This window comes from Scardinius erythrophthalmus, assembly GCF_964197995.2.
Source record: "Scardinius erythrophthalmus genome assembly, chromosome: 17".
Lineage (NCBI taxonomy): Eukaryota > Metazoa > Chordata > Actinopteri > Cypriniformes > Leuciscidae > Scardinius > Scardinius erythrophthalmus.
This window is the reverse complement of record NC_138237.1, coordinates 7,674,630-7,701,952: the sequence shown is the minus strand read 5'-3', so window position 1 is coordinate 7,701,952 and position 27,323 is coordinate 7,674,630. Positions and strand designations below refer to the sequence as shown.

Genomic DNA, 27,323 nt, shown 5'->3' with positions numbered 1-27,323 from the left:
GTTAAATGTTATTACTCACGTTTCCTTTCTCAAACTTGTTGACGTTGTTTTTGCTCATGAACATCAGACGCTCTCCGGTGTCTCCTAATTCACCGATGATGTTCAAATAAACACTGGCGTCTGTTCCACTTCCACTGATGGTTCCCGTGCAAATCGTCACGCGGTATTTAATAACTATTAATTGGCACAAAAATAATGTCAAATTAAAAAACATATGTATGTAAACATCAATTCGGGAAAAAATCTTAGCTTTTCCCCCAACTGTAAACTATTGATATAATGCATGACTGTGATTGGGATTTTATCTTCCATTAGACCAAAACACGTAAAGGTTAATCATTGGTTGTTCAAAGTCACTTGCGTTAGAAAAAGAACCTTATTTTTATTAAGAACCATTATTCACTGTATGGGGCTCTCGAGTTGTTATATGTTTTTTTGTAGTTTAAGTTCTTGATGTTTCATCATTGGTTCTTCAGATCTGGGTTTTGAGTTCTGGGTTCTTTAAAGAACCAGTACTACCATGTAAATGGTTTTCTCAAGAACTAAAGAATTTCTTTGTAGTTTGAAGTTTTGTTGATACTTAAAATGGTTTAGGCTCTAACTTGAACCTTTATCTTTAAGACTGAACGGACGTGTTTTGTATTTTGTGCATTGTGTTCTCTCACTTGGTAAAGGTTCTGGCACAAGTTTTCCAGAAGCTGGCAGTTCTCTAACGATCTCATTGTCGTCTTCATTGATGTCCAACCAACGGTTACAAGGAAATGAGTATTTCTCTCTAGTAAGGGTCTTCATCAACGTCACCTTTATGCAGACAAACACAGTAAATCAGAAGAAAATGCTTAGAGCTTTGGCAACATCCTGGACAAACAAAATTCAGAAAGAATGTAAAGTTATAATTTAAATAGTAATTATAATATAAAAAGTCCCCATGCAGTCAATCATTTTATCCCTTTATCCTTTATCACATATTTAAACATTTTTATAGGTTCTTCATGCTTTAAAATAGCTTGAATTGAACTCTACACACTGGCTTCATTTAGTATACGCGGATTCATGAATATGCAAATTAGCCCCGCCTCCACTCACTCACACCAGCTCAGATTATCTGATCCACTTGGTCAACTGTAGCAAACGCTGTACAGTGGCAAGTGGAAATATTAGTTTAATTCATCCATAATATGTTTTGGAACTGATTCAGAAGAAGAGGAAGAGTGAATAACACAGGGTCGTCTACGAGTCGACGTATCAGAATGGTAATGCGTTTTATGTAACGCTCTCTACAACGTCGGACACATAATGGTAATTAATGTGATTAGCTTTTGGATTGACTTCTGTTATCAAACAGCTAATAACGTCTTGCTAATGTTACACAAACCATGTTCCCATTCACACAGCTGCCTTCTAACAATCCAGCATCCTTAGTTAGAAATGCTTTGAACAACTCAAAACGCCAGTGGAGAAAGGAATATAGTTCATCATAACATCGTAATATACATCATATACATAATTCACCCGCTAAATTGCCGCTACAAAGCCATGCCCCGCACGTTGATGGGATTGGTTACATGTTTGTGACGGTAGGAAAGAGGGACAGTTTTTGAAGCAATGCAGTTTTAAGGAGAAAATACTCAACCATCAGGTTAACTGATGAATTTGCACATGGTTTGTCTTAGACATAAAAAACATAAAAAACTTGATTTTCACCACAGGACTGTTTAAAAAAATATATGCATATAGCATCTGTGGTATGCATATAGCATAGCACAGACCATTAGGACCAGATCAAATGTTTGAGTTCATATTGAGTTTTTTTGGTTGCAGACTCACTTGTGAAACACTAATGCATTTATTTTTAGCAGTACAGTGCACAAGTCACTTTAAATGGCACCAGTAGCTGAGAAAACGGGATGCTTGCTTGCCTAAATCATGATTACAGTGTGAAATGGACAAATTGGTTCTGTGTAATAGTGCACGAGCCTCTAGTGCAGGTCTCTCACCCTGCCAAGGTGCCAGCCAGAGAACGGATTCCTCTTTTCGTGCCAGATTCTCAGCTTGCGTATCTTCCCGATATCGGGCATCTCAATCTAGGGCACCAGCAAAGTTGCAAATGTTTTACACAATTCAACATTATCAAAACTACAGTGGCCCTGAAAAATATCTGGACACTTAGAAATATCACTGCATTAGAAATAGTAAACTTCGCTAAATTCGTATCTACTATAATGAAATTCATAAATTGAATACTGAAGTGTACAAATATGTTTTGGGACCGCTGTTTATTCATAGAATGAGACACAAAGATAAAGAGACAAGCAGACATACAATATACTTGTCACACTGTCCCTGTTCAAAACTGTCAGATTTGCTCTCGAGTTTCATCTCATCGCTCTTGCCGGTTTCTCCGTACACCTGCAGAAAAACCTGTGCATCGGTGCCGGCACCTTTAATCTCCGACGTAAAGATCCACAGAGACCAGGGGAATTCTGTGAATCACAAACACACAGAAAAGATTTTGATGGTTTAAGAGTCCATTCAGCAGTATTTGTTTTTTGTTAGATGATTATAATTTTAACATTGATTTAATAATTTTATTTTATTATGGATGTTATTATTTTTATGATGACTGTTTTTTTTATTATTGATGTTATTATTTTCTTTGAATATAATTTTATTATTAATGTAATTTTGTATTAATATATTTTTATCATTGGTGCTATTTATTATTATTTTTCTGAATACATTTTTATTTTATTATTGGTTTTATTGTTTTGTATTAATGTCATTTTATTTTATCATTGTTTTGATAAAGATTATAATTTTTTATTTAATTATTTTTTATACATATAATTAAATTTTATTATGGATGTTATTATTTTTATGATTACTGTTTTTCTATTATTAGTGTTATTTTTTATGAATATTATTTTATTTTATTATTAATGCTATTTTTATAAATATAATTTTATTATTGGTGCTATTTAAAAATATATATATATTATTTTTATGAATACAATTTAATTTTATTGTTGGTTTTATTTTATTTTTATGAAAGTAACTATTTTATCATTGTTTTGGGAAAAAAATATAATTATAACGTTATTATTTTCTATGAATATAATTTTCTTTTTTAATTAATGTTATGATTTTTATGAATACAATTTTATTTTATTATTGATTTTATTCTTTTTTTACTTTTTGCATTATCATTTTGAAATAATAGGTCATTGACTTCATGATTGCACTGAAAGAATGACAATAACTTAGTTTAAATACAACAGCACTATTCCAGCACATGTAGTGGTTAGTGAGTAAGATGCATGTCTTTACACTAAAATACATCATGTTTAGTGAATCTGTAAAACTCTTTGGATAAAAGTGTGTGCTAAATGACTAAATGTTAATGCAAATTTGCCCCTGACTGTTTCAACAGAGCAATATTTTGATAATTTGCTCACTCTTTTGCTTTTTATGTCTTAGTGAGACCATCTCGTACAGTTCTCGCTCCACCAGTCCATCACCCTCATCTTCATCCAACCACCGTCCGCAGGGAAAGACCTGCTCTAAGCCTGTGAACGGGCAATATACGGTCACCTGGGAGAGAAAGAGAGGATAGATCGCACATTGTATGTATGAATAAGTAATGAAAGCAATTATAGCCCCAACACGCACCTTTTCGCAATACCATCCGCAGCCCATCCCAGCGTTGTCCTGTCCGATGGTGACTCTACTGAGCGGGCTGAGCAGTTCCAGCAGCTCCACGTTAAAGATGTCGATCTGGGCGCGCTCAAACGTGCCGCCCTCCAGGAACAACTTGCCACTGTTCTTAATTCCCTTATGACCGTGCATTACGAGGTGGATCTTAGAGTCAGTGCCCGCTCCACGGATATCACCCGTCATCACCTGTACGTTATACACGATCGCTACACGCACATACACAGCAAACACATTCAAAATCTCTGAGAAATCGTTTCTAAGGCCTTTAAATTATCAGCATGATCAAAACTGTCCTGAAAATCTGCACATGCCGTCTGTCGTCTGATTTCATACCGTTTTAGCGACTAAAAGACCTTTTAGTATAATCGGAAAAACCTTTCAGCTCAAGGTTGTGTTTTTGCTATGAAATCTTTACTGACTTTTATAAAGTAAGCGTAAAAATACAAAATTTTGTTTACTTGATTATTCATACATCTTTTTTTCTTTTCTTTTTTTTTTTAGAAAAATCATGTTAAAATGTGAGTATCAAATATGATCCATCAGGCTTTTGAGGAACATTTATTTGCACATCTCTCAAATCCTGCATTTGATTGCATTATATGTTTGATCATAAAACTAAGCATTTAATAATCATCTTATTGGGAGATATAGACATATGTCTTAATAGACATATTATTGGGAGATATAGAGTTACAACTGTTAAATGCATTTTATGTCAGTAGTCTGCTACACTGTTATAAAGATCTCATTGATTTAAAGGGATAGTTCACTTTGAAATTAAATTTTGGTATGTTTTAGCTTACCTCAGGGGCATCCAAGATGTAGGTGTCTTTTTTTCCACAGTAGTTTCAATTTTGATATTTTTAGGTCAAACCGTTCTTGTCTGTCAGTCGTATAATGCAGGTCGATGGTCACGGTCTCAAAGAGCATGCACAGAGTCCAAATTAAAACAATTCCCCATCGTCCAAATTAAACAATTCCCCATCGTAAGTACACATTGATGGCCTAAGACACGAAACGAGCGTTTTGTGTGAGAAAACGAACAGTATTTATATTGTTTTTAACTCTTGTAACACAGCCACGTCCAAGTGATCTGAGGGCGCGCGCCTCAGATCACTTGGTATCACTAGTGTATCACTATATATACAGATCACTAGTGTATCACTATATCTAATATACACTAGATGTCGCCTTAAAGACATTCGTTCCAATGAACTGCCGTAGCCAAGGCGACATCTAGTGTATATATATCTATGCACCAGTCTGCGCACACGTCACACAGCAGGAAGCGCCCGCGCCCTCAGATCACTTGGACGTGGCTGTGTTACAAGAGGTATAAACAATACTGTTCGTTTTCTCACACAAACCGCTCGTTTCGTGTCTTAGGCCATCAATGTGTACTTACGATGGGGAATTGTTTAATTTGGACGATGGGGAATTGTTTTAATTTGGACTCTGTGCTTGTGTTTTGAGACAGTGACCGTAGACCTGCATTATATGACTGACAGACAAGAACGGTTTGACCTAAAAATATCAAAATTGAAACTACTGCGGAAAAAAAGACACCTACATCTTGGATGCCCTTGAGGTAAGCTAAAACATACCAACATTTAATTTCAAAGTGAACTAACCCTTTAAATTACAAGCTATCAGAATTTCTTACTTTTTGGCCATATAAATATCAGCATCTGCACTAAATTGCATATTTTTGCTCAGTTTGGGCCTCTGAATAACATATGTGCAATAAAAGCCTAATGTATCAAATATGATACAAAACATAAAACACATATGCAAACTTTTTTAGATTTTCTTTTATATTTTGACAAAAGGTTCAATAAACATTTTTTTTTTTTTTTTTTTTTTTATTATACTACATGTCAGGGTTTAAGTAGAACTCAATGTTTGATTTTCCAGCTACTTAACCTAGGATTATTTAATCATCAATATAGCATTTTAATCAAATAACACACAAACACACACAGCTCTTACCCATTGGTTGTGTGGCCCCAACAAGCACATCTCTTTGTATTTTGCCGTCCCCTTCTGAGATGTCAAACCATGCATCAACAGGAAACTCATAAACCTCTTTATTCCCCATGTCATCAATTACAACCTAAAACACATCACCATAACACATAAACACACCATATTGATCACAGAGGAGAGAGACACAAGACGTTCTTTATGAGGATAATATTTCAAAAGTGCGTTTGTGTACTTTATCACACGCCCAACCAGCAGAAGACCCCCTGTTGTTGTGTCCGATGGTGATTTTCCTAAGTCTGCCGAGATTTGGTGCTTCGATGGTGAATTTGTCTTCATTAGCGCGCTCAAAAGTGTCCTTTCCATCGCTGACCAGCTTCCGTTCTCCTGCAAACATCACACCAAGACTGTGCAACATAAAACACTAACACACACAGAAACATCGACTGGTTTTAGTTCTGACCTGTATCCCCAAACTCTCCAAAAATATTTAGATAGACGTCAGCATCAGTCCCACTGCCTTTAGCATCCATTGTGAAGACACTGGCTATGTACTTGTTCTCTGCAATACATGAACACACACACATTAACACATATGCAAGGTAAAACTTGCATTTTATGGACATGTACCATGTTTCTTGGCCATTAACTATGATTACACCATGGTATTTTTTGGAAAACCCATGGAGCACCAGAAACCACCAGTGAGGTCTTTCTTAGAAACAGCTGTGACATCTAGTCTTTCTCTCTCTCTGTGAGATGTAATGTTATATTGTCAGCGGTATATGGGAATGTTGGACTGGTGATATTGTGATCCCCACCTGAAACTCTACTCTACTACTAAATTTCTCCTAATCCTCTGTATGCAACCTGAGTCTGGTTTGGGCTGGTGATGTCTGTGCATCTATGGTCACGATAACATGATCTATGTGATGTTATCTATGGTTTATATTGAAAAACATATAAATACTGCATGAAGTATATCTATAGGTTATGTAGTATTTATTACTAGTGTTTTTATTTGAGAGACGTAGAATTTTATCTGATGTACTTTACGTATTCTACAGGTGTCAATGGAAAAATTCTAGTGTGTCATATTTATGTAGCGTTATGTGTGTATGTGTTCTGTTGGTTGTATATTGACTAAGGATTACCGCGTTCCATGGAAGATAGAAAGTGACATGGGTTTGGGACAACATAAGGATGTGTACATAACAATAGAATTCATTTTTTGGATGATATCTTAAATACTTAAATGCTTATTTAAAAACTGTAAGAAATGTAAAAAAAAAAAATTTTAAAAATTGTTCTAGACACATGTATGGCACATTTTTCAGGTGATAAAATAAAATAAAATAAAATAAAATAAAATAAAATAAAATGTTCTAATAGTGTGAAAAGAAAAAATTGTAAAAAAAAAAGAAAAGAAAAAAAAAGACACATTAATGGCAATTTTTTCAGGTGATCCAGTAAAATAATTAAATTAAATTAAATTAGATTAAATTAAATTAAATTATGTTCTAACATTTTAACCTAAAAGCATGTTTTATATTGTAAGAATTTTGTCTAATTTAAAGTTTGACAATTTATTGCCACATTTTTAGGTGGTCCAGTAATGGTGGTCCATTGTGCAAGTATGTATTGTAAATAAAAGGTCACAACATACGTTTTGGAATGTCCATTGGGTTTAGGCTGCCCAACAGATATCGGACCGTAAGTTTGTCTGCCTCTTCTCTGCTCAGCCAATTGTTGCAGGCGTAAAAGAAGCGGAGGTGTGGCCTATTCATGTCAGTCACAATGACTCGGTCCAGGAACCAACTGGCACTCATGCCTGTGTTATCATGCTCGATTCTGCATCACAGGAAGTACATCACAAACTGTAACTTTTAAGACTTCCCTTTAAAGTAGTTACTCTTGGATGTATGCGGACGTACGCATGTACCTAATTTTCTTTATTGGCCCAACATTGTGAGTTTTGATCCTAAAGACGTCAGTCTTGTTCTTTTCGAAGGCTGTTCTGCTCCTGAAATAGACAAATAAACCAGTGAATAGACTCAAAACTAAACGATTTACTGTGACAGTCAATCAAGCTTCTAACTTTGTAATGCATCGATGTCTGAGACTGACTATGAATGAGAGTGTGTTTATGAGAGAACCATCTGTCACTGTCATTGACCCACATATCATTCTACGGTCTCTGGCGTTGGCTTTTGCAAAAGCATCTCTCTAATCAAAATGCAAAATGCATGAATTAAAAATCATCCAGTATGAATTACACATCCACTCACACTGCCAAATTACTCACACACATCCACACGGACTTACCGATGCGGTGAAACCAACACACATGTCACCTGAGATCAGCACGCTGAAACCGCACCAGCAAACTTTGGAAATGATGACATTTAGACAGATTCAGAGATTCTGTTAAATATCATCTCGATTCCAAAATGTTGCATGTTGACTGTCGGACAATTACAGTCCAAAAACATTTCTGTCCTATTCTGGTGAAACTCTCTGAGAAGGTGTTGATGAAATTATAAATAACAAATTAGTTTTGCTGACTGGATGAATCCCACGAAAACGTGTCAGGACTGTCACAATAACTATAGGCTCCCTTTCCTTAAAGTAAAATAACTTTTCTTTAGATATCAGGGTGAAATTTAACCCGTTTATGTTCTTGACAAGTTTCGTGAGATGCACCAGCTACCCAAATATACAACGTTTCTCAAATAGGTTGTAAAATCCAAAATTTGGAGACATATAAGCTAAACTTCCAAATGATTTATGAATAGACAGTTTATGAATTGTTCTTCATCTTCTTCTAAACTTTTCTGAAGCTGCATCTGTCCTTTTTTCTCCTTTCTAATTTTTACGAGTCATTATGCAACATTAACCGTTTGGACATTCATCTGAGCAAGTAAAAACTCTCCCATTAGCAATTCATTTCTAAATCACTCACCGATTATTGATCGGCACTGATCAGGATGACTGATTACTGTAGGGAGAGTTTTGAGGGTCTGTCGTCGTACTCATAAAAAATCAACACGCACACATGATGGGACATTATATGTGTGTGTGGAGATTTTTATGAGTAGCCTACCTTTTGTGTTGAATATGCGTAAACTTCTCAAGTTTTCCTGAAAGACCACAAAAGGAAGTGATGCCATATGACTGTACCCTCTCATTGATTCAACGAGAAAGTCACATGAATCTCTTCACCTTCAGATGAATGTCCATGGTGATGCTGTATAGAGGAGAGCAAATCCTGTGCTTTGCACCATGTGACCGAGGGTAATGGATGAGCCGAGCATGATTAAAATTCATGTCATGAATAATTCATTTCATGAATAATCATATAGCCCTGCTAAGGAAACAATATCTGTTTCCCAAAGATGTGTAGGAGTGAATGAGATGGTCAAAGCATGCAGGATGTTCTCTTGTACAGCATTGTGCGCAAAAAAGCAATGCACGGCCACACACGAGCAGATGAGGTGGCCACGTTAATGTTATACCTCTTTTCTGTGCTGTAGATTGAAGGAGAATACAAAATGAAATAATTAATATGACAGATATGCACTGTCACTGTCAAAATCCACAGAAATTCCTACTTATTTTGCACCACGGACGTCCTCAAAAATACCAGAAAATTCAGCTGACACTTGAAAGATTTGAGAACACAAAACAATTACAAGTAGTTAGTAAACACATCTTGATATGCATCGATCCCTTTAAGAAAAATGACTTGACTTTGGAAACTCTCAAGATTAAGATCATCATGTACAGATGCAGAGTCGAAGCATAACTTACTTGCTGGCCAGGTGAACTTTGGGACTCACTCCAAACTCTCCATACAAGGTGACGAACACATTAGCATCAGTCCCAGCACCCTTAACGTCACCCGTGATGGTCACCACCTCGTACACTGAGGAGAAAGCAGAAATATTGGTTATATCTCAGTTATACCCGACCTCCACCAACAGAAAGCATCTTGTTTTCATTAGCATAACATTAGAAGGGTTGTAGTCTCAAATGCAGAGTGCTCAGGTATATCCCGTGTAACCCAACAACTTGTTATTCTAAGCTCACCCACTTTTGTATAAGCTGAATCGCTGTAAGCAATATCTCTGTAACTTAGCCATGTTAATGGAGTGAGAGTACGACATGGACCTGATGCTCACGGTGTGACCTCTACCTTTCTCTGAACCACTGCAAGACCTGTGACAACCAAATGCATGTTTTATCCAGAGGAGCAGCGTGTAGGAGTAACGTTCCGGCATATGGAAAATGCTTTAATTAATCAAAATGTTCACAAACGCAATGCATACTGGTCCCCCAAACTGGGATTAATTGGACAGAGATTAACCAATCATCATGGGTTTTCAATTAATAATTTCATACCAAAACCCATTACAAACCTATTTATCTTGGCATGTGGCGATATCATTGTGCCCTAATTTCAGGAATTATTATGGCTGTATAAGGTTCTTAAGTTGCTATAATTCTTTAAACATTTAAAAAAGTTCTTAATGAGTCTTAGAGGTTCTTTAAACAAATATTTTGATTACTTCCCGGCTCCACTCAAAACACATCAATTTTTACTAGTTTTTTAGCGCAATTTTCCACCGGACAAAATTGCGATTATTAACTCATGATTTCTGTTCTGTGCGTCTGTGCGCACCAATCTTGCACTTCTATCTACTCCTCAACCAGACCACCTAGAGACTTCGGGTTTCGGCATTATGTTAAGGAAGGTCTAATCTCGGGAACGCACAAAAAAATCCAGGAAAAGATTTACTATCTCTTAGTGTTGTGATCCCATGAGGTGAGAAAATTGCGCTAAAACACTCACTGAGTTTTTATTACTTGTTTTACGAACAAATGACTCTTGTGAACTGTGGCCAGTTGCATAAACTCAGTCTTACAAGTTAGTCATGTAATTTATTTATTTAGTTATAACATTTTTATTTTAACAGTTAGGCTACATAAAAAACTAGACTGGCCCAATTTGAATCCGACAAGTAACAAACTGATGGTCAGACTAGCTCTTCAGCCACACAGTCAACATATAGGATAAGTTTATGAAACTGGCCACTGGTTCTTTAAATTAATCAGTGAAGTTTCACAAACTGAAAAGTTATCGGTTTGGATCTTTCACTGAACGAACCACCCGAATCATTCATAGCGGAAACTGAATCACTGAAAAACAAGTTTACTTTCATTTATGTCCTACTTGAAATAAACCGACGATTATTTTTATACTTACTGTCCATAAAATCTATATAATTCACAATATGTGTGTTCATATAATGTAATAATGATATTTTAATCATTATGATTTTCAGTGGATCGACTTATTTTACCCTGCAGGTTTGTCCCGTGCAACCTCCCCTTTTTGCCTCCCCTCATCTCCACAGTTAGCTGTCAACTGTCTTATTGATAAAATAAATCTCGATGATAACTATCTTAATGATAAATAATGACATTACTCTTAGTTTACCAGTATAATATCCCATACAGATCCTAACGGAAAGCGCTCGAGTAGCACTGTTGCTATAGACCTACCTCAGGTAAACGCTGCAATTATATTTAATTCTCTCACGTTGTTAAAGGGATAGTTCACCCGTATGAGTTTATCTCTTCTGTTGAACACAAAAGAAGATATTTTGAAGAATATGGGTAACCAAACAGTTGATGGAGGGGAAAAATACTATAGGAGTCAATGGCGCCCAACAACTGTTTGGTTACAGACGTTCTTCAAAATATCTTCTTTAATATTCAGCAGAAGAAAGAAACTCATACAGGTTTTCATTTTGGGTGAACTGTCCCTTTAAGTTGCGATATATAAGGTAAGGTTCCCCTGGGTCGGTGCTAAGTGATAACCTCAATTCAACGTGCTACACCTGACTGAACCTGACAGCTTGACGTCCACCGTGCTGAATGCGGTTTTGATGGATCCATGAATAGGCCGATTAGAGTGTAATGTTTCAGGCCATAGAGAGGTGCCCGTCTGATTCAAATCCACCGCTGGCACAGCGCCCGCCGCCGTTCTGTCATGATACCCTGCTGCCAGCCAGGACACTGTAATAATCAGCCAATCCAGACACACTTCTGCTGTGCCAAACAGAGACCTCTAGAGCTGTCTGCCAATATGAAATCCGGAAGGTTCTCTGACTGGACCTTAGTGAAAAGATCAGAATTTGACTGCAAATCAGATACTGACACTCTTAAAAATTAAAGTTCTGATTAGAATACGCTATCGCAGGCCTAAAAACAAGAGCATTTTAATCTCCATATTGCCACTCCAGAAAAATCGTTCATAAGAGGTGGAGTATTTGCTCTTTATTTCTGTCTCCATTCCTCCCTCGTCTATTTCTGTTTTCGCCATTCGACCTCCAACGTTCAAGTAATCAATTAAGAGATGTTCCAGGGTTAAAAGAAATCCAACCTGTGAGAAACCGAGAGGACGGGGGTGCCTGACTGAGAGTGAAAGCAGAGAAAGAGAGACAGACGCAGAGAGAGAAAGACAGCTCATCCCCAGAAAAGACAGACAGTTTGACAGTAGGTCGGGTGGCTCTGCACTTCACCAAGTCTCCACATGTAGGCTAATCTGCTCATTTAAAAAGTTAGTTTATCAAGGACAAATGACAATTATGTCATTTATTCACCCTCATGTTGTTCTAAACCTGCTCGCTGAACACAAAAAGAGAGATTTTTGCGGGCAGTTCACATTAACCAAGGCAGTCAAGCTACAAAAAGGACAACAAAAACTTTTTTTTTTCATTCTAGATTTGTGTGAGAAACAGGCCAAAAGTTGTAAATTGATAATCTTCTCCATCACTGAAGCTCTGAAATTTCTGGATGGTGTTTTTATGATTTTTTTTTTTTGTCCGTTATGATGCTCAAAAGACTTGGTTACTGCATGGCGTCCTTTCAAACCCATAAAAGCACGTTGGGAAGAAAATGAGGAATGACACAACTTTTCGAGCAGATTAATAAATGCACAAAGCTTTGACAAACTGCTTTGGGAAAACCTCAGTTTAAACTCTCCCTTTCTCTTTTGTCTCGACGAAAAGACTTGAAGGATAAAAAGAAGAACAGGAGTGGAATCCTCTTCCAGAGTCTACCTTTCTTTTTGTTGAATTCATCTTCTTGATCATCCGATTCCTCCGTGTGATAGTTCATCAGCTCCTCCTGGTAGAGCTCGGCATAATCCACCTGTTTGACCTTCGACTTCTTCCCCTTCTTTGCTTTCTTGTCCTCGTCGCTGTCAGAACCTTTCTTTTTCTTTTTATCTTTTTTCTTCTTCTTCTTATCCTCCTCTTCCTCCTCCTGCACGGCGTCCTCATCCTCCTCTTCCTCGGCCGACTTCTTCTTTTTCTTGCCGTCTTTGCTCTTTTTCTCCTTGGACCCCATGTCGTCTTGTCCTTCTTTGCTTTCGGATGGTTTGCGCTTCTTCTTCTTCTCTTTCCTTACCTCTTTTCCGTCCCGTTCCTCGCTTGAGGATTTCCCTTTGGTCTGTTTTTCTTCGCCGATGGGCTCATTGTTGTTCTGCTCGTCTGTCCCGTCGTCATTCTCTGTCACCTCAACATCTTCCCTTTTCTTCTTTTTCTTTTTCTCTTTTACGGAGTCACTCTTTTTTCTCTTCTCCTTCTCTGTAAGTGTCTCAGTGCTTGCTGTCTTCTCCTCGGAGCTCTTCTGTCTCGTCTTTGCGTCCCTCTTACTCTTTCCTTTCACTGTTGGCTCCTTCTCCTCTCCTTCGTCATCCCTTTCTTCGGTTTCTGTTGGTTTTTTCTCTTTTGTGGGCATCTTTTATTCATCCAGAGTGTGGCGGGGTGAGGGTGAGTGTTTCCTCGCCGTCTGCGGTGTAAGGTGTCGCCGTCTGACCCGTGCAGGCCGATGGGCCCCTGCGTGCAGCTGGAGCGGGGCCTCAGCTCGGAGCCGGAGGCTCTCTCGCGCAGGTCCTGCGGTGCGGTGAGGAGCTCATGAATAATTACTGGTCTCAGAGTGGTCACATGATCTGTGAGAGAAAGCAAATGAAAACGGAGAGGACAGCGAAAGAGAGGGGGGTTGGGCCTCATAATGTTCATTATTCATGGTCCTGGGATCGCTTTACTAAAGCACGGCGTGCGTTTATATGCGCACACTAACTCATATGGTTTATGTTTATAAAAACACATAAACACAACGTCAAGGGAAATATGTGCCCATTCGTGCACCATTGTACATTTCAAATGCACATCAACATAAAAAGGACATAGAGAGAAAAAAAAGGGAGATTATATAACAAAGACACAGAGAGACATAGAGAGAGAGAAAAAAGATACACCGGTAGAGAGGGAGTATTACAGAACAGATAATTAAAGACGCTTCACTAACACTTCTAAATAATTAACAGTGATTTCATTAACACAGATAAATAAGTTATTGCCACTGGATTAACGTGGTCAAACTATTTAACATGCTTTACCCAAGCTAGGCAATAAAGAAGATCGGGCTCCTAATTTAGGCAAATTGCCGTCTGGCTGAAAGTAGAAGTCGCTCAAAACACTTGTGTGTGAACATACAAGAAAATGAGCATAAACAACAGCTCATAAACACTTTTTACATTTTCTTGACTGTACAAACCTCGCCTTCACAATGTTGTTAGTGCCATGGCATTCATATGATATTGCTAAAGTGTTCAACTTCTGGATAGTTGGTTTAAGGTGTTCGGATTAGTTGTCAAAATCAAAAATAGCTCACCCTCGAACAGGGATTTAAGGTTTAAGATTTAAGGTAAGGTTTGTTTCTTCTTGTTTTTTTTTTGTTTTTTTGTTATCTTGGCCAGGGGACTACAGATGAAAAATAGCCTTTTGGCTAATTCTGGCTTTTTTAACCATGTTTGTTCATGTGTTTTATGAAATTGCACTGTCCCCTTTTAAATAAACCAATAAATCAAAATAAAATAAAATCTGGCCAAAACCCCAAAAATGTCTTTAAAAAAATATATTAAAATTAAAATGTATATGTATATGCATAATTTAAAATTAATTATATAAATGTTTTTGGGTTTTTTTTACTTATATGTGTGCAAAATTCAATAATAATTTTAAACGAATACATTTTTTCAACAAATGTTCTTTTTTTTTTTAAAGAAAAAAATATGCAGTAATAGCTGGAAATTTTACGGATGGAATGTAACTCAAGACAACCATAAATTCATAATCAAGATGGAAGAAGAAAAAAAAAAAAAGGCATACAAAACAAAACATGTCACTTTCAAGGCACTCTTATGTTACCAAATCAATCACAATTCATTCTTGCAATTTCTACAAAACATTATATTTACTCATTTAACAATCACATCACAAGCAGTGATATATTCACACACACACACGAACAAATAGCAATCATCAAATGTCACAGAAAACCAAGCCATAAACATACGTAGCCAACAAAAGAAATGTAAGATGTGTATTAGTGACAATTAACGCAGAACTGGTCTAAAAAGACTTATACATAACACGTTATTATAGGCTAATGCACATAATGCTTAAAACTAATGCTAATTCTTGTGCAAGTAGATTGCTAATCTATATGTCTTTGTTGATTCTGAAGAATTTGAACCCATAAGAAAACCTTCTGACTCCTGCCATTAGCTTTATTACGAACACCTGATACTGCTTTCATCTGATAAACACACACACACACACACACACACACACAGCCTCACAACAGCTCATTTACACACTGTATCTCTCGCATACACGGTTTTATATCTCCCTCTCTCAAATTACCTCAACAAGGATGTTGTGTGTTTGTTGTGTGTGTTTAGGATTTGCTATCTTTGTGTGTAGGACATTTCTCTTGTCCTGACCATTTACCACAATAAAAACACCAGCCATATTAATTTTAAAGAAAATAACTCACAATTTCTTTCCTTTCGTAGCCTACAACTTATTTCAGTTTGCACACGTAGAAACATCTTGTGGGCACACTTTTACCAGCAGCACTGACACGACCAGCAGAGGGCGATATAACAGACAGACACAGCGCTGCCATGATGCACACAGTGCACATACAGAACACACACACACACACACACACACACACACACACGCACACGCACGCACACACACCATATGTTAAATTATTCACTCTTCACTAAACATTCTGTTGTAGAGACAACACATGGGTCAGCTGACCAGCTAATATACTTACATCTGAGCCTCTTGTCGGTGTTTGTGTGTGTCCAGTCCGTTTTGTAAACCGGATCAAGTGGTTCATCAAAGGCCTACATTTACTCTTAAATTAAACTGCATTTTGTTTCGATTTTAGTTTTTTACATTATAATTAAACTTGTATGAATACATATATAATCCAGATAAAAACTTCTTAATCCAGATTTAAAAAAAAACTTCTTAATCCAGATTAAAAAAAAAAACTTCTTAATCCAGATTAAAAAACGTCTTGATTTATTCTTTGTCAGATGTCATTCATCTGTATTATAGCCAGTACTAGTAAAGTTTTTCAGGTAACACTTTACAACAAGGTTTCATTTGTCAACATCACTAAACTATATTAGTAGACATGATATTACAATGAACAATACTTCTACTTAGCCAAGATAATGTTATTTGCTTAGATTTACTGAAACATTTAATGTCAAATGTCGTATCTGTTAACATTAGTTAATGCACTGTGAAACAACAAGAACATGAACATTTTCATTAGCTAAACCTAAAGGTTTATAAAGGCTGTAAAAATATATATTTCTCATGGAAGTTCATGTTAGTTGATGCAATGTAAACAAATGAACTCGTTTGTCAAATTATACATCATGATTGATAAGCATTTAAATTATTAATAACAAAGCACCCTGACCCCATCAGTATTTTCAAATGATTTAATTAATCATGCAGGGCATTTTTCATTAGAAAACATATTCTATTTCCTAAGATTTTCTCCAGGTAGTCTCTTTTTTCAGATTTCAAAAGTATTTTTTATTTCTTACATAATTTATGTCCGGTGGATTTCAACTTCTTAAGTTTTTTAAGCAAAACTTTCCAAGGAGTTTTTAGAGTTTTAACCTAAAAAAAGGTTAGAGTTTGGTTAAAACACTAAACTTAAAAATGACATCACAGAATTAAAAAGAAGCGAGTAGAATGTTCCATTATGTTATTTAGATCCTCATTCAAAAACAGAATCATATAATGTGATGTATAATGTAGGGTTTCCCCAGTTAAGTTCTGAAATATATAAAAAACTGTCTATGGAAAGTCCCCATAAAACATGAAAACACAACGTACGTGTGTGTGTGTGTGTGTGTGTGTGTGTGTGTGTGTGTGTGTGTGTGTGTGTGTGTGTGTGTGTGTGTGTGTGTGTGTGTGTGTGTGTGTGTGTGTGTGTGTGTGTGTGTGTGTGTGTGTGTGTGTGTGTGTGTGTGTGTGTGTGTGTGTGTGTAAAGGACAAGAACTCCAGAGAAATCAAACTATGTTTGTCTGATTAACACTGATTAACCTCTGAAACTGGTCAATTATTTACTACTGGATCAACATCTGACACCAACTCTGGATATCTGAGAGAGAGAGAGAGAGAGAGATAGAGAGAGAGAGAGAGAGAGAGAGAGAGAGAGAGAGAGAGAGAGAGAGAGAGAGAGAGAGAGAGAGAGAGAGAGAGAGAGAGAGAGAGAGAGAGAGAGAGAGAGAGAGAGAGAGAGAGAGAGAGAGAGAGAGAGACTAAAAATAATATAAAAACACACAGAACTCACTTTATAGAGAAGCAGATCTGTGTACTTTATTGGCTTGACAAATAACTGTACATGTGTTACCAAAACAACGGTAGGTTAACTGACAACAAAATAACAATGCATGATAAATATGAGAATAAAATATTAATAAAATGCATAAATAATAAAAAGTAATTATAGAATAATATTGTGCAGTTTAAGAAATCAGTGGTGACAGACAGGTAGATAGATGTCTTTAAGATGTCTTCAAGTTTCATGAAATCAGGATCTCAAATCGCAAATATTAAAAAGTTGATTTCTTGGTAAAGTGATAAGGTCACACTGTTATCACAATATCATATATGAAAGAAACAAAGTATATAAAGTTCAGCATTATGAACAAGATCAGTCGATTTAAAAGACACTGAAACCTCAATCACTGATCGTGTGTGTGAGAGAGAGAGAGAGAGAGAGAGAGAGAGAGAGAGAGAGAGAGAGAGAGAGAGAGAGAGAGAGAGAGAGAGAGAGAGAGAGAGAGAGAGAGAGAGAGAGAGAGAGAGAGAGAGAGAAACCAATAGACTATAAAAACATTCCTCAACATATAAACAACTGTGTTGGATTTGATTACACAAAGTGTTACTTCATTTGTAAATTATCATACATCTTCAGAAACTATGCGTTAAACATGTACAAGCATTTACCATTATACATAAAAGTTTCAGCTGGAATGTTCAACTTCATGCCAAACTTTATGCACTGACATTGCTATTAATGAATGTTAAACTTGCTCTTAAAACAGTGTTTTATTGTAATAAAGGGCACAATGTGCCTTAAACAGGTGCAACGTGCCACAATCTCATCCAATCTGAATATATTTTATGTTTAATGTACAACTGAGTGGACTGGGATTTTAGACCAAATGAGATTCCAGTGTGGGCGGGGCTACTCTGCAGAAATAGAAACCGTAGAAACAAAATGCTCTGTTTTACATCATTTGTCGCTATTTTGTTTGGCGCATGAAGCCTCATCACAAAGTTTAAAACGTGATATCTGCTCAGATACACAAATACGACACAACTACAGAAAATCACCGAACAGGAAACACGAACCACTTTGCAACCGTCCAGACATTATTTTGTAAAAACACGTAGTAATAAAACGGCTGGCCTTTAAGGCAGCGAATTGCACACACGCAAGTACACATGCGTAAAGCCCAATTTATACTTCTGCGTCGAACTCCCGCCGTAGCTATGTCGTAGGTTGTGCGTTGCGCGCGTACCCTTCGGCGTGCACCTCTCCAAAAATGTAACAATGCGTCAATTCTACGCGGACCGCAAAGCGCTGTGATTGGTCAGCTAGAACCGCTCCCTCGGGTTTCACATGCTCCCATTTCAACGCAGACTACGACGTAGAAGTATAAATGAAAATCAACGCGTTGCCTACAGCGTGGAGGCTCTGGCGTAGGTCCGACACAGAAGTATTAAATCAGCCTTAATAAGTCTAAGTTCCGTAGCGCCAGTAAACGGGAGGAGCTCTGCAAAACGATCCAATCAGATCGAGGCACCGACCCTCGTCCTTTTCACCTGCAGGGCCCCGTGTGCACGTGCAAGATGCCGCGAGCGTGCATGTGCATGAAGTTGAAGATCTCATTCGGCATGGCGTGGAACCCGGGGCGGGGCTTGACGTTGTCATAGTAATGGTGTGTTATGAAGATCCCGGAGGGGTTCATGGGAAACGCCCAGAAGCCGTAGAGATGCACTTCTTCGCATAACTCCATGGCCGCGGTGACCAGCATCAGGCCGCTGCTCAGGCGCTTGGCTCGCACGCCCTGCACGCCCCAGAAGCGCTGCACGTTCAGCAGGTACTGCGGGTGGAAGAAGAACACGCCGCGGGTGGACTGGAAGTCGTCCAGCATGTACTTCACACGGAAGGACACGTCGGTGTTCCGCGTGTTGTAAAACGCCGGCAAAACCACCGAAGAGTTCTCGTAATTCCGGAGAACGTCATAAAATGGCTTTCTCCATTTTTCCAACTTTTGAAACCTGGTGCAAATAAAGAGAGAGAGAGAGAGAGGGAGAGAGAGTTAGGCCCTGTCCCAAATGGCTTCTTCAGAGTCCACACTTTGGTGACGTCATGTAGTGCAGACCTATAGGGCCCTTGGCGCGAGTCCACGAGGGCGCATTGAGAGGTATTTTTGGGACAGACTCGATCGTCACGCTGGAAATAACAGCCTGGTTGTTGTTGGACAGGAGAAATCACATTTTTGCGCTCCGACGTCTTATCTCCATGTCAACTACACAGCCTAATTTTACAGTTCTATATTTTTATATTGTGCATGCCACCTGGGCATTAGACAATAGATACATCATGCTTATTTAAATGATGTATACAGTTGTACATAATAATACATAATGTTCCATTTGAAGTAAGAGTACAATTTTGACACATAATGAAAATGTGCATGAGTTTCAGATGAATTTACAGGTTTCAATATTCACTATGTTTACATATGACTCAGTAAAGCCCTGATATTCGGTTCTATTTATTTAATGAATCATAATGCGATCGTATTATTCAACGCACTATTATTATGTTTGAGACATCAACCACTGGTCGATGACCATAATGTTTGTATAAACTGTAGGTAATAACTGGTCAAATGTACATCTAGGTCATAAAAAACGTAATATTTTCTTCTCAGCCATGTCAACAATTGTCCGTGAGCGAAATCTCCTTTCTCCAACTGGCCTTTCGCAAGGATTCCTGGGTAGTTAAAGTGCGTGGAGCCTGCATCTATGCGGGCTTCGCGGAAGACCGCTTCGGGGTACAAAGGGGGCGCTGCTGAGCACACTTCAGAGCGTTAAAATGCTGAATGGGACGGCCTACGGACTCGTAGACTCAGCGAGACTGAAAGTCCACATGAAGTGCGCCATTTGGGACAGGGCCATAGTGTTCCTGTCAGAGTTTGGATGAGCCTTGGGAATTGGTGCAATTGGTGGTACTGGTGGCGTTAGCATTAGCGCTAGCTCATTAAATCCGAATGGTTGTGTTACAGGAATGCAAAATGATCTCATTAGTATTCATAACTATTTTTTTGCATAAAGGATAGTTATAGCACACATTTCTTAGAAGGACCTGCTGAGAATATGTCTAGATTATATTTCACCCCCCTAAAAATAAATACATATACATAATAGTTCTGACAAATCGATTAATCGCATCTAGCATAAAAGTTTTTGTTCACGTAATATATGTCTGTGTGTATATATATTATTATATTTAGATATATTATGTGTCTGTGTGTGGGTGGATGTGTATACATACACATACTGTGTATATGTATTTATAAATATATGTGTGTGTGTGTGTGTGTGTGTGTGTGTGTGTGTGTGTGTGTGTGTGTGTGTATACAGTATATATACACATAGACATATAATATATATAAATATAATAATATATATATGTATTATGTAAACAAAGACTAATGTTAGATATGATTTGACTGCACTAATTATTATTATTTATTTTTGCTTAAAGAAAAATTAAGCCTATTTTAAGTTAGGCTTTTCATGCTTATTACAAATTTTATCTCCGAACTCTCAGTATCATAATGCTAAAAATATATATAAATTATTTCAATTGTGAAGTATTAATGCTGTCTTTTTTATAAAATGATTACAGTAAAAAATATTATATAAAAGTAACAACAATCATCAGTGTTAATGAGGTTAATACATAAAAATGTAAAAATTACTAAAGTAAAAACCCCAGACATATTACTGTGATGATAAATATGGATAAATAATGCCTAATGCAATAATAATAATGATATGATTTTAAATATTAAGTGGTCGGTGAGTGTGTGTGTGTGTGTGTGTGTGTGTGTGTGTGTGTGTGTGTGTGTGTGTGTGCAGTGTGTACCTCTCAGTTATAATGCTGGGATTTATAGTTACAAGATCAGTCTTAGATCCCACATCTTCACTGTACACATCTGAGATGGGAGGAATATTACATCTGAAAGAGAGATTGAACATGATTAGATGGTCTCTAAATATTCCAATGATGTAAACAAACAAACACACACACAGCGCTTCTGCATTTTACCGGAAGACAAAGTCAGCGGCATCAATCTCTCGTCCACACTTGCTGCTTTTGATGATGCCGCCGTTCCCGATGACAGCACATTTCTTAAACTGGGATTTGGAATAGGGCATGTCCTGCAGTCAGAGCAGAGAATACTTTCAGAAACAGGACAGGAGGAACCGAAATGGGATTGCAGGGATGATTGATTGGAGATGGTTGCTTGGCAACTGTTGCAGGCATTGAGTTTCTAGGGTGTGATCACTGCAGAAGTTGCTAGGTAACGCTTGCCTTGATACTTAAAGATTCATAATGTTAGTCAGGGTGTGGCTCAACTGTAGAACAATTACATCTGTGTGTGCAAAAAGATCTCACGTGTGCAGATATAACATCTCCTGCACTTCTGGAAAAACAATCTATTCCTATTGGAATCAGTTTTAAAAGAATCCTAATTGATTCACATAATGAGAATCTTATGTGAATCAGATTTTGTGCAACTTGGTAACACTTAAAGCCTTTATATATAATGCATTATAAAAGTATTTGAATGAGTTACTGTATGCCTTGTAATGAACCTTAGAATGCATTGCATGATCTCATTAATAACTGTAACCACCGTTATAATACATTATAATGCGTATATACAGGCAATGCATTAAAACACATGCCAAACAACTAATTTCAGATGGAATAAGGAACCTGTACAAATTTAATGCATTTTAACTAGGTTACAATTATATCTGAAAATATATAAAGCATTATAACATACATTATGAATACCTCAAGTTCTATTTTATTGGAATAATGTCTTGCTAATAAACTCCATTCGAGTTTCTTTTCTTTTTGATGTCCATTTTATCCTCTTAGAAACTAAATGTTCCAAACTATCGGAATCTAAATATGAAAATTCCAATTAGGAATGGTTCTAAATGATGATGAAATTCCGATAGGAATCATTAGTTAATTCTTCTCTTCCATGTAGTCAAAAACAAGAACTTTAAAGATGATTTAACTCTACGCTCACTCACATCAGGGAGCATTTTAAAAATCTCCGGGCTGATGTGCAAGATTCCACTGGTATCCACCTCGTAACGCAGTTTAGTGCCCGAGGGAGTGTTTCTCTTCGTGGTAAACAGGAAGGAGGGGGCATTGCAGCAACGTGACAGAGACATTCTATTGGACAAGGGGAGAGATGACATCACCATCACTTCGTTACAACAAAAGAATCCTATTGGACATCAAGAGAGATGACATCATTCCTTTGACAGAGAAGCCCCATTATGACTGTGTTGACGTTGTGGGATAGAAGTGCTTGTGGGACTCACTTGAAATGATCCGACTCTTCCTTGTTTTGCTCCCACTTACACGCCTGCAGGTTCCTCCATCGCTCAAACAGCTCTGATGTCTTCACCCTAAAACACACGCACACATGAAGCCAGTTAAACACAGCAACAGCACAAGTGCGGTTTCCTTAAGAATCACTACCAAAGAAAGGAAAGGAAGCGGCGCTCTCGCTCAGATATTATATGTCTTTAAATAGATGCTCTTTTTACAAGGTCTGTCCTTTGAGATGAGACATTCATCAGGATATCTGACTCCCGCTGGACTGCTTACTCTCTACGTACAGACATCTGAGAGAGAAACGTACATGGTCAGTACTTTCACATCTGTGATTTCTTGCCGTAGTTCCTTGCAGGAAGTGGAGTTGAACTCCAAAGAGCCATCGGAGCGTTCCAGATACCTGCCAGAAAACAGAGAGTCAAACACTCGGCACACACTGCCATGGGCTTCCAGACTAACTGAAGATCCTTGTTGCACGTTTTCTACAGTCTTGCCAAACAATCCTGAGGGAATGCCAATGGATTTCTATCATAGCTTGGAACCAATCCTAACAGAATCCAATATGAATCCTCTAAGAACCAAATAATACATTTTCTTTATTTACACTGCATTTGTATTGCATGTTAAAGGGATAGTTCGCCCAAAAATTAAGATTCTGTCATTAATTACTCACGCTAAAGTCGTTCCAAAACTGTAAGACTTTCGTTCATCTTCAGAGCACAAATAAAGATGTTTTTGATGAGATTTCTGTCTCTCCACTGACAGTCTACGCAACTACCACTGTGAAGCTTCGAAAAGTTCATATAGAGATCGTAAAACTAATCCATATGAATTGAGCGGTTTAGTCCAAGCGTAGCTGTGAATGGAGGGACAGAAAGCTCTCAGATTTCATCAAAAAAAACTTCATTTGTGTACTGAAGATGAACGGAAGTCTTGGAACGGCATGAGGTCGAGTAATTAACGACAGAATTTTCTGACTCCGAAGCCTCAAGCGTCATGATGTTCCTGGTGCTTCTGCTGTAATGAGAAAGCTGCTAATCTTCAAACATTTTTATTTACAGAAACTAGGAGTGGCAATTGAAATTAGTTAAATTTAAATATATAAATATTTGTCCAGTATGAAATTATGTAATTCCAGAGGTTTCAATAAGTGAATGTTCTTCAGCGTTTACACTTTTTATTACCTATGAAATTATGAAAATGTATGTATAATTACAAAATATGATATAATTATATATATATACTATTAAATAGGAATTTCTACCTGATAGAGCTTGATATAACTAGAAATTAATTTATAAAATTGTATCAAAGTTTCAGGTTCCAATTTAAAATTTCCCTCATATATCCAAAATATGTTAATTGTAAAAAAAACTAAAACAATAACAACAACAGTGTATGTATGTACTGTATGTCCATAATTTTTCTAGGTCTTGTTTGTTCCCATTTGGATTGGTTCCAAATTATAATAGGAATTCCATAGAAAACCTTGAGGATTCTTCAACTTTGAAGACACATTCCTTCTGATATGCAAGACACATTCAGCTAAAAATGGTCTTTGCTGATGTTCTGAGGAGAAATATAAAAGAAATAACAGTTTCACCACAATGAGAAGAGGCAGCAGGGTTTGGATGGATGAAATATGAGTCCTCACCTTGGTTGTGAAACAGAAATACAGAAAATATGCATTAAAAAAACATGGACTAAATGAATAATCTGTATGTGTGTGTGAAGAAGTGTTTTTCTCATGTCTCTGTTTACCATTTTAATTTTTGCCTCAGGCGTCCATGAGAACATACTCAGTGCTTTGAGTTTCCATTTGAATGGGCTTTAAATGGACTGTAATGGTGGACTGCTGACCACTCACTGATATTGAAAATGAAATCAGAGCCAAAATGGCTGATAACTATCTTTGCAGAAGCCAAAGGCCTCCCATACATCATGCACATGACTTTATGTAAAATGCTACAAACGCTACAGCATTTTTAAAATACATTTTCTTCTTTGTTATATAATAACATGTTCCATTCCATGTGACCATATGACTATATCATACAAAAATATAAATAATTATAAATATTATTAATTCTAATAATAATAACTGTCATTATAATAATACAAATATTTGCATTATTATTATTATTCAAATTATTTGGTAACACTTTATTTCGATAGTCCACTTTAGACATTCTACTAACTATAAGCAATTTTGCAACTACATGTCAACTAACTGTCATTAGATTATTAGTAGACTGTCTGCTTAATATCTGCTAACACTTTATTTTGTTGGTCCCCCAACAGACATTATACTGACTGTAAGTAACTTGGCAACTACAAGTCGACTTATTCTCCTAACCCGAACCCTAACACCTAACCATAACCTACCAGTTGACATGTAGTTGCAAAATTACTTATAGTTAGTAGAATGTCTAAAGTGGACTATTGAAATAAAGTGTAACCAATTATTTTATTGTATTATTATAATATTAAAATATTATAATTTTAGTATATTACTATTGTAATAATAATACTGCACTGTAAAATTAAAAGCTGAGTATTTAATAATAATAATAAGTATATAACTATTATTATTATTCAAAATTATTCAAGATTATTTTAATATTATTTTATTCTATTACTATTGCATTATTTCATTGTATTATTATTTAAATTGTATTTTATTCTTCTTATTATTATTAATAATAATGAATAAAATGCTGTTTAGTGGTTTAAATGCCATCTATACCAACACTACTTTGAATAATTGAAATAATGGTTTGTAATGAAGATGAATGACGAGATAGCAAAGAGAGAAATAAAGTGAAGGAGCGATGGAAGGCAAGGCGGAAGAAAAAGAAACACATTTAGCGATTCCATACATCTCTGACTGGAGTGACGTCATGACATGTGACTGTGCTGTAGCCTGAAGAGGTGCACACTGGGTAATCATGAGCGACCTTATGTGTGATCAGTCAAACACCCTCGATGACACATTACAATCTTCTGTGATCATTTTGATGAAAAGAAAAACCGTTAAAAAAAAAACACCTACTTGTTTAGGTCAAAAAGAGGCGGTGCAATGAGCAAGCGGGAATCAAGTCACATGACACACACACTCACACTCCACTACACAAGCTGTTTGCGTGCACACACACACACACACTCAAGTGTGCTCATGACACACACAGGTGAGGTGTGTGGTGGGGGGGGGGGGTAAGAAATGCATGATGGGACACAGAAACAGGGACCCATGACATCCAGAAGAACACAAGGAGGGTCTCCCATCCTCAGGTAGAGGGGCAGGGGGTGATGGGGTCAGAGGTCAAGGGCGGATGGAAAGTTGCAGACAACATGCAGAAACGGATCGGCGGTGTGCCGAGCACTGAGCATGAGCAGTCGGACCCTCGATGGAAAAGAAGACGAAGAAGAGACATCCTCAAGGGTTGGCAAGGAGGTGAACTGGAGATGCCATCAGTGTGGCCTACCTTTTCTTTTTGTCTTTTTTTTTCTTCTGCAAATCAGCTAGGCACGGCGTGAAAACTACGGTGATCTGAGCCTCAGAGTGCTGAAAACTCTGACGGACACATCTGTCGAGATGCATACAAGTGGATTAGGTTTAGAGTTTAAACGTGTGGTTCAATGACCCTTCAGTTCCTGAAAACCACAACAGAGCACAACAGCAGGGTTCCCCGGGTACACATCCCATCCGTTTTCTCCACACAATCGTCACTTGAATATAGCGGGGCTAAAGGCACATCGTGAGGAAAACGTGCTTTTCAGTTTGTGCTTTTATTGAAAATTGATGGAGAATAGGTTTTGTGTGTGAATAAATCAAAAAGTTTGGTTAAAAATGGTGGCTAGGTGGGCCTTTCACCACACACACGGCACACATTATTATACAAATAGCTAAAATAATGTGTTTTTAATAATGTCTAAGTTCATACTTGTTCAATACAATCACTTTAGCAATGTTTGAACTATTTTCGTACTCATTTTTGTTAAATAAATATACTGTCATTAAAATATGTTCATTTTAAAAGTACAGAAACAAAATTATTTAAAAAATTATGAAAGCACTGAATGAGATCCCATTATAAATTAATATAGCTTTAGTAACAAAACATTTAACATTTTATATGATATGATTGAAATCATATTTTTTAAATATTATGGTTTCATTATAAATATGGGTATTATCTCTAAGGTGGACACCCCAACTTAATATTTGATATTTCCCATCTGAATCTAACCATGTCACGTCAACAAATGGAAAAGTCAGCCTGATATTTATTATCATATTAATTATTGTGACAGCAGGGGCGCCGTTTACCCCAAATACCATACTTTTACATATTCTTACCTTCAACAAAACTGAAAATCAAAACTGAAAACTGAAAAAAAAATTATTGTATATTTTTTTTTATTAAAAATCAAATATTAGATCAAATTATTGCAGAATCAACTTTGTGCTTATCTGAATGTTTGTTCCATCTAA

General features: G+C 37.0%; 2 protein-coding genes across 4 annotated transcripts in view; both read right to left on the bottom strand.

The window, feature by feature from the left end:
• loxhd1a (lipoxygenase homology PLAT domains 1a) overlaps positions 1 to 13,113 on the bottom strand; it is a gene marked incomplete at both ends in the record, with an annotated part of 39,244 nt that extends 26,131 nt beyond the window's left edge. The window contains 14 exons of the mRNA XM_081390490.1: positions 20 to 174; positions 666 to 801; positions 1,998 to 2,084; positions 2,323 to 2,483; positions 3,456 to 3,591; positions 3,670 to 3,920; positions 5,704 to 5,827; positions 5,933 to 6,084; positions 6,161 to 6,259; positions 7,364 to 7,548; positions 7,640 to 7,720; positions 9,213 to 9,224; positions 9,508 to 9,622; positions 12,825 to 13,113. Of these exons, the coding sequence (XP_081246616.1) occupies positions 20 to 174; positions 666 to 801; positions 1,998 to 2,084; positions 2,323 to 2,483; positions 3,456 to 3,591; positions 3,670 to 3,920; positions 5,704 to 5,827; positions 5,933 to 6,084; positions 6,161 to 6,259; positions 7,364 to 7,548; positions 7,640 to 7,720; positions 9,213 to 9,224; positions 9,508 to 9,622; positions 12,825 to 13,113 (1,983 nt within the window). The remainder of the gene's footprint in view (positions 1 to 19; positions 175 to 665; positions 802 to 1,997; positions 2,085 to 2,322; positions 2,484 to 3,455; positions 3,592 to 3,669; positions 3,921 to 5,703; positions 5,828 to 5,932; positions 6,085 to 6,160; positions 6,260 to 7,363; positions 7,549 to 7,639; positions 7,721 to 9,212; positions 9,225 to 9,507; positions 9,623 to 12,824) is intronic.
• Positions 13,114 to 18,986: 5,873 nt separating this feature from the next.
• st8sia5 (ST8 alpha-N-acetyl-neuraminide alpha-2,8-sialyltransferase 5) overlaps positions 18,987 to 27,323 on the bottom strand; it is a gene marked incomplete at both ends in the record, with an annotated part of 28,926 nt that continues 20,589 nt past the window's right edge. For 2 of the 3 annotated variants that reach the window (XM_081391181.1, XM_081391182.1), the window contains 6 exons: positions 18,987 to 19,449; positions 21,329 to 21,421; positions 21,512 to 21,624; positions 22,516 to 22,660; positions 22,813 to 22,899; positions 23,136 to 23,228. In XM_081391181.1, coding sequence (XP_081247307.1) covers positions 18,987 to 19,449; positions 21,329 to 21,421; positions 21,512 to 21,624; positions 22,516 to 22,660; positions 22,813 to 22,899; positions 23,136 to 23,228 — 994 coding nt within the window. The remainder of the gene's footprint in view (positions 19,450 to 21,328; positions 21,422 to 21,511; positions 21,625 to 22,515; positions 22,661 to 22,812; positions 22,900 to 23,135; positions 23,229 to 27,323) is intronic. The other variant, XM_081391183.1, reaches the window with a different exon arrangement.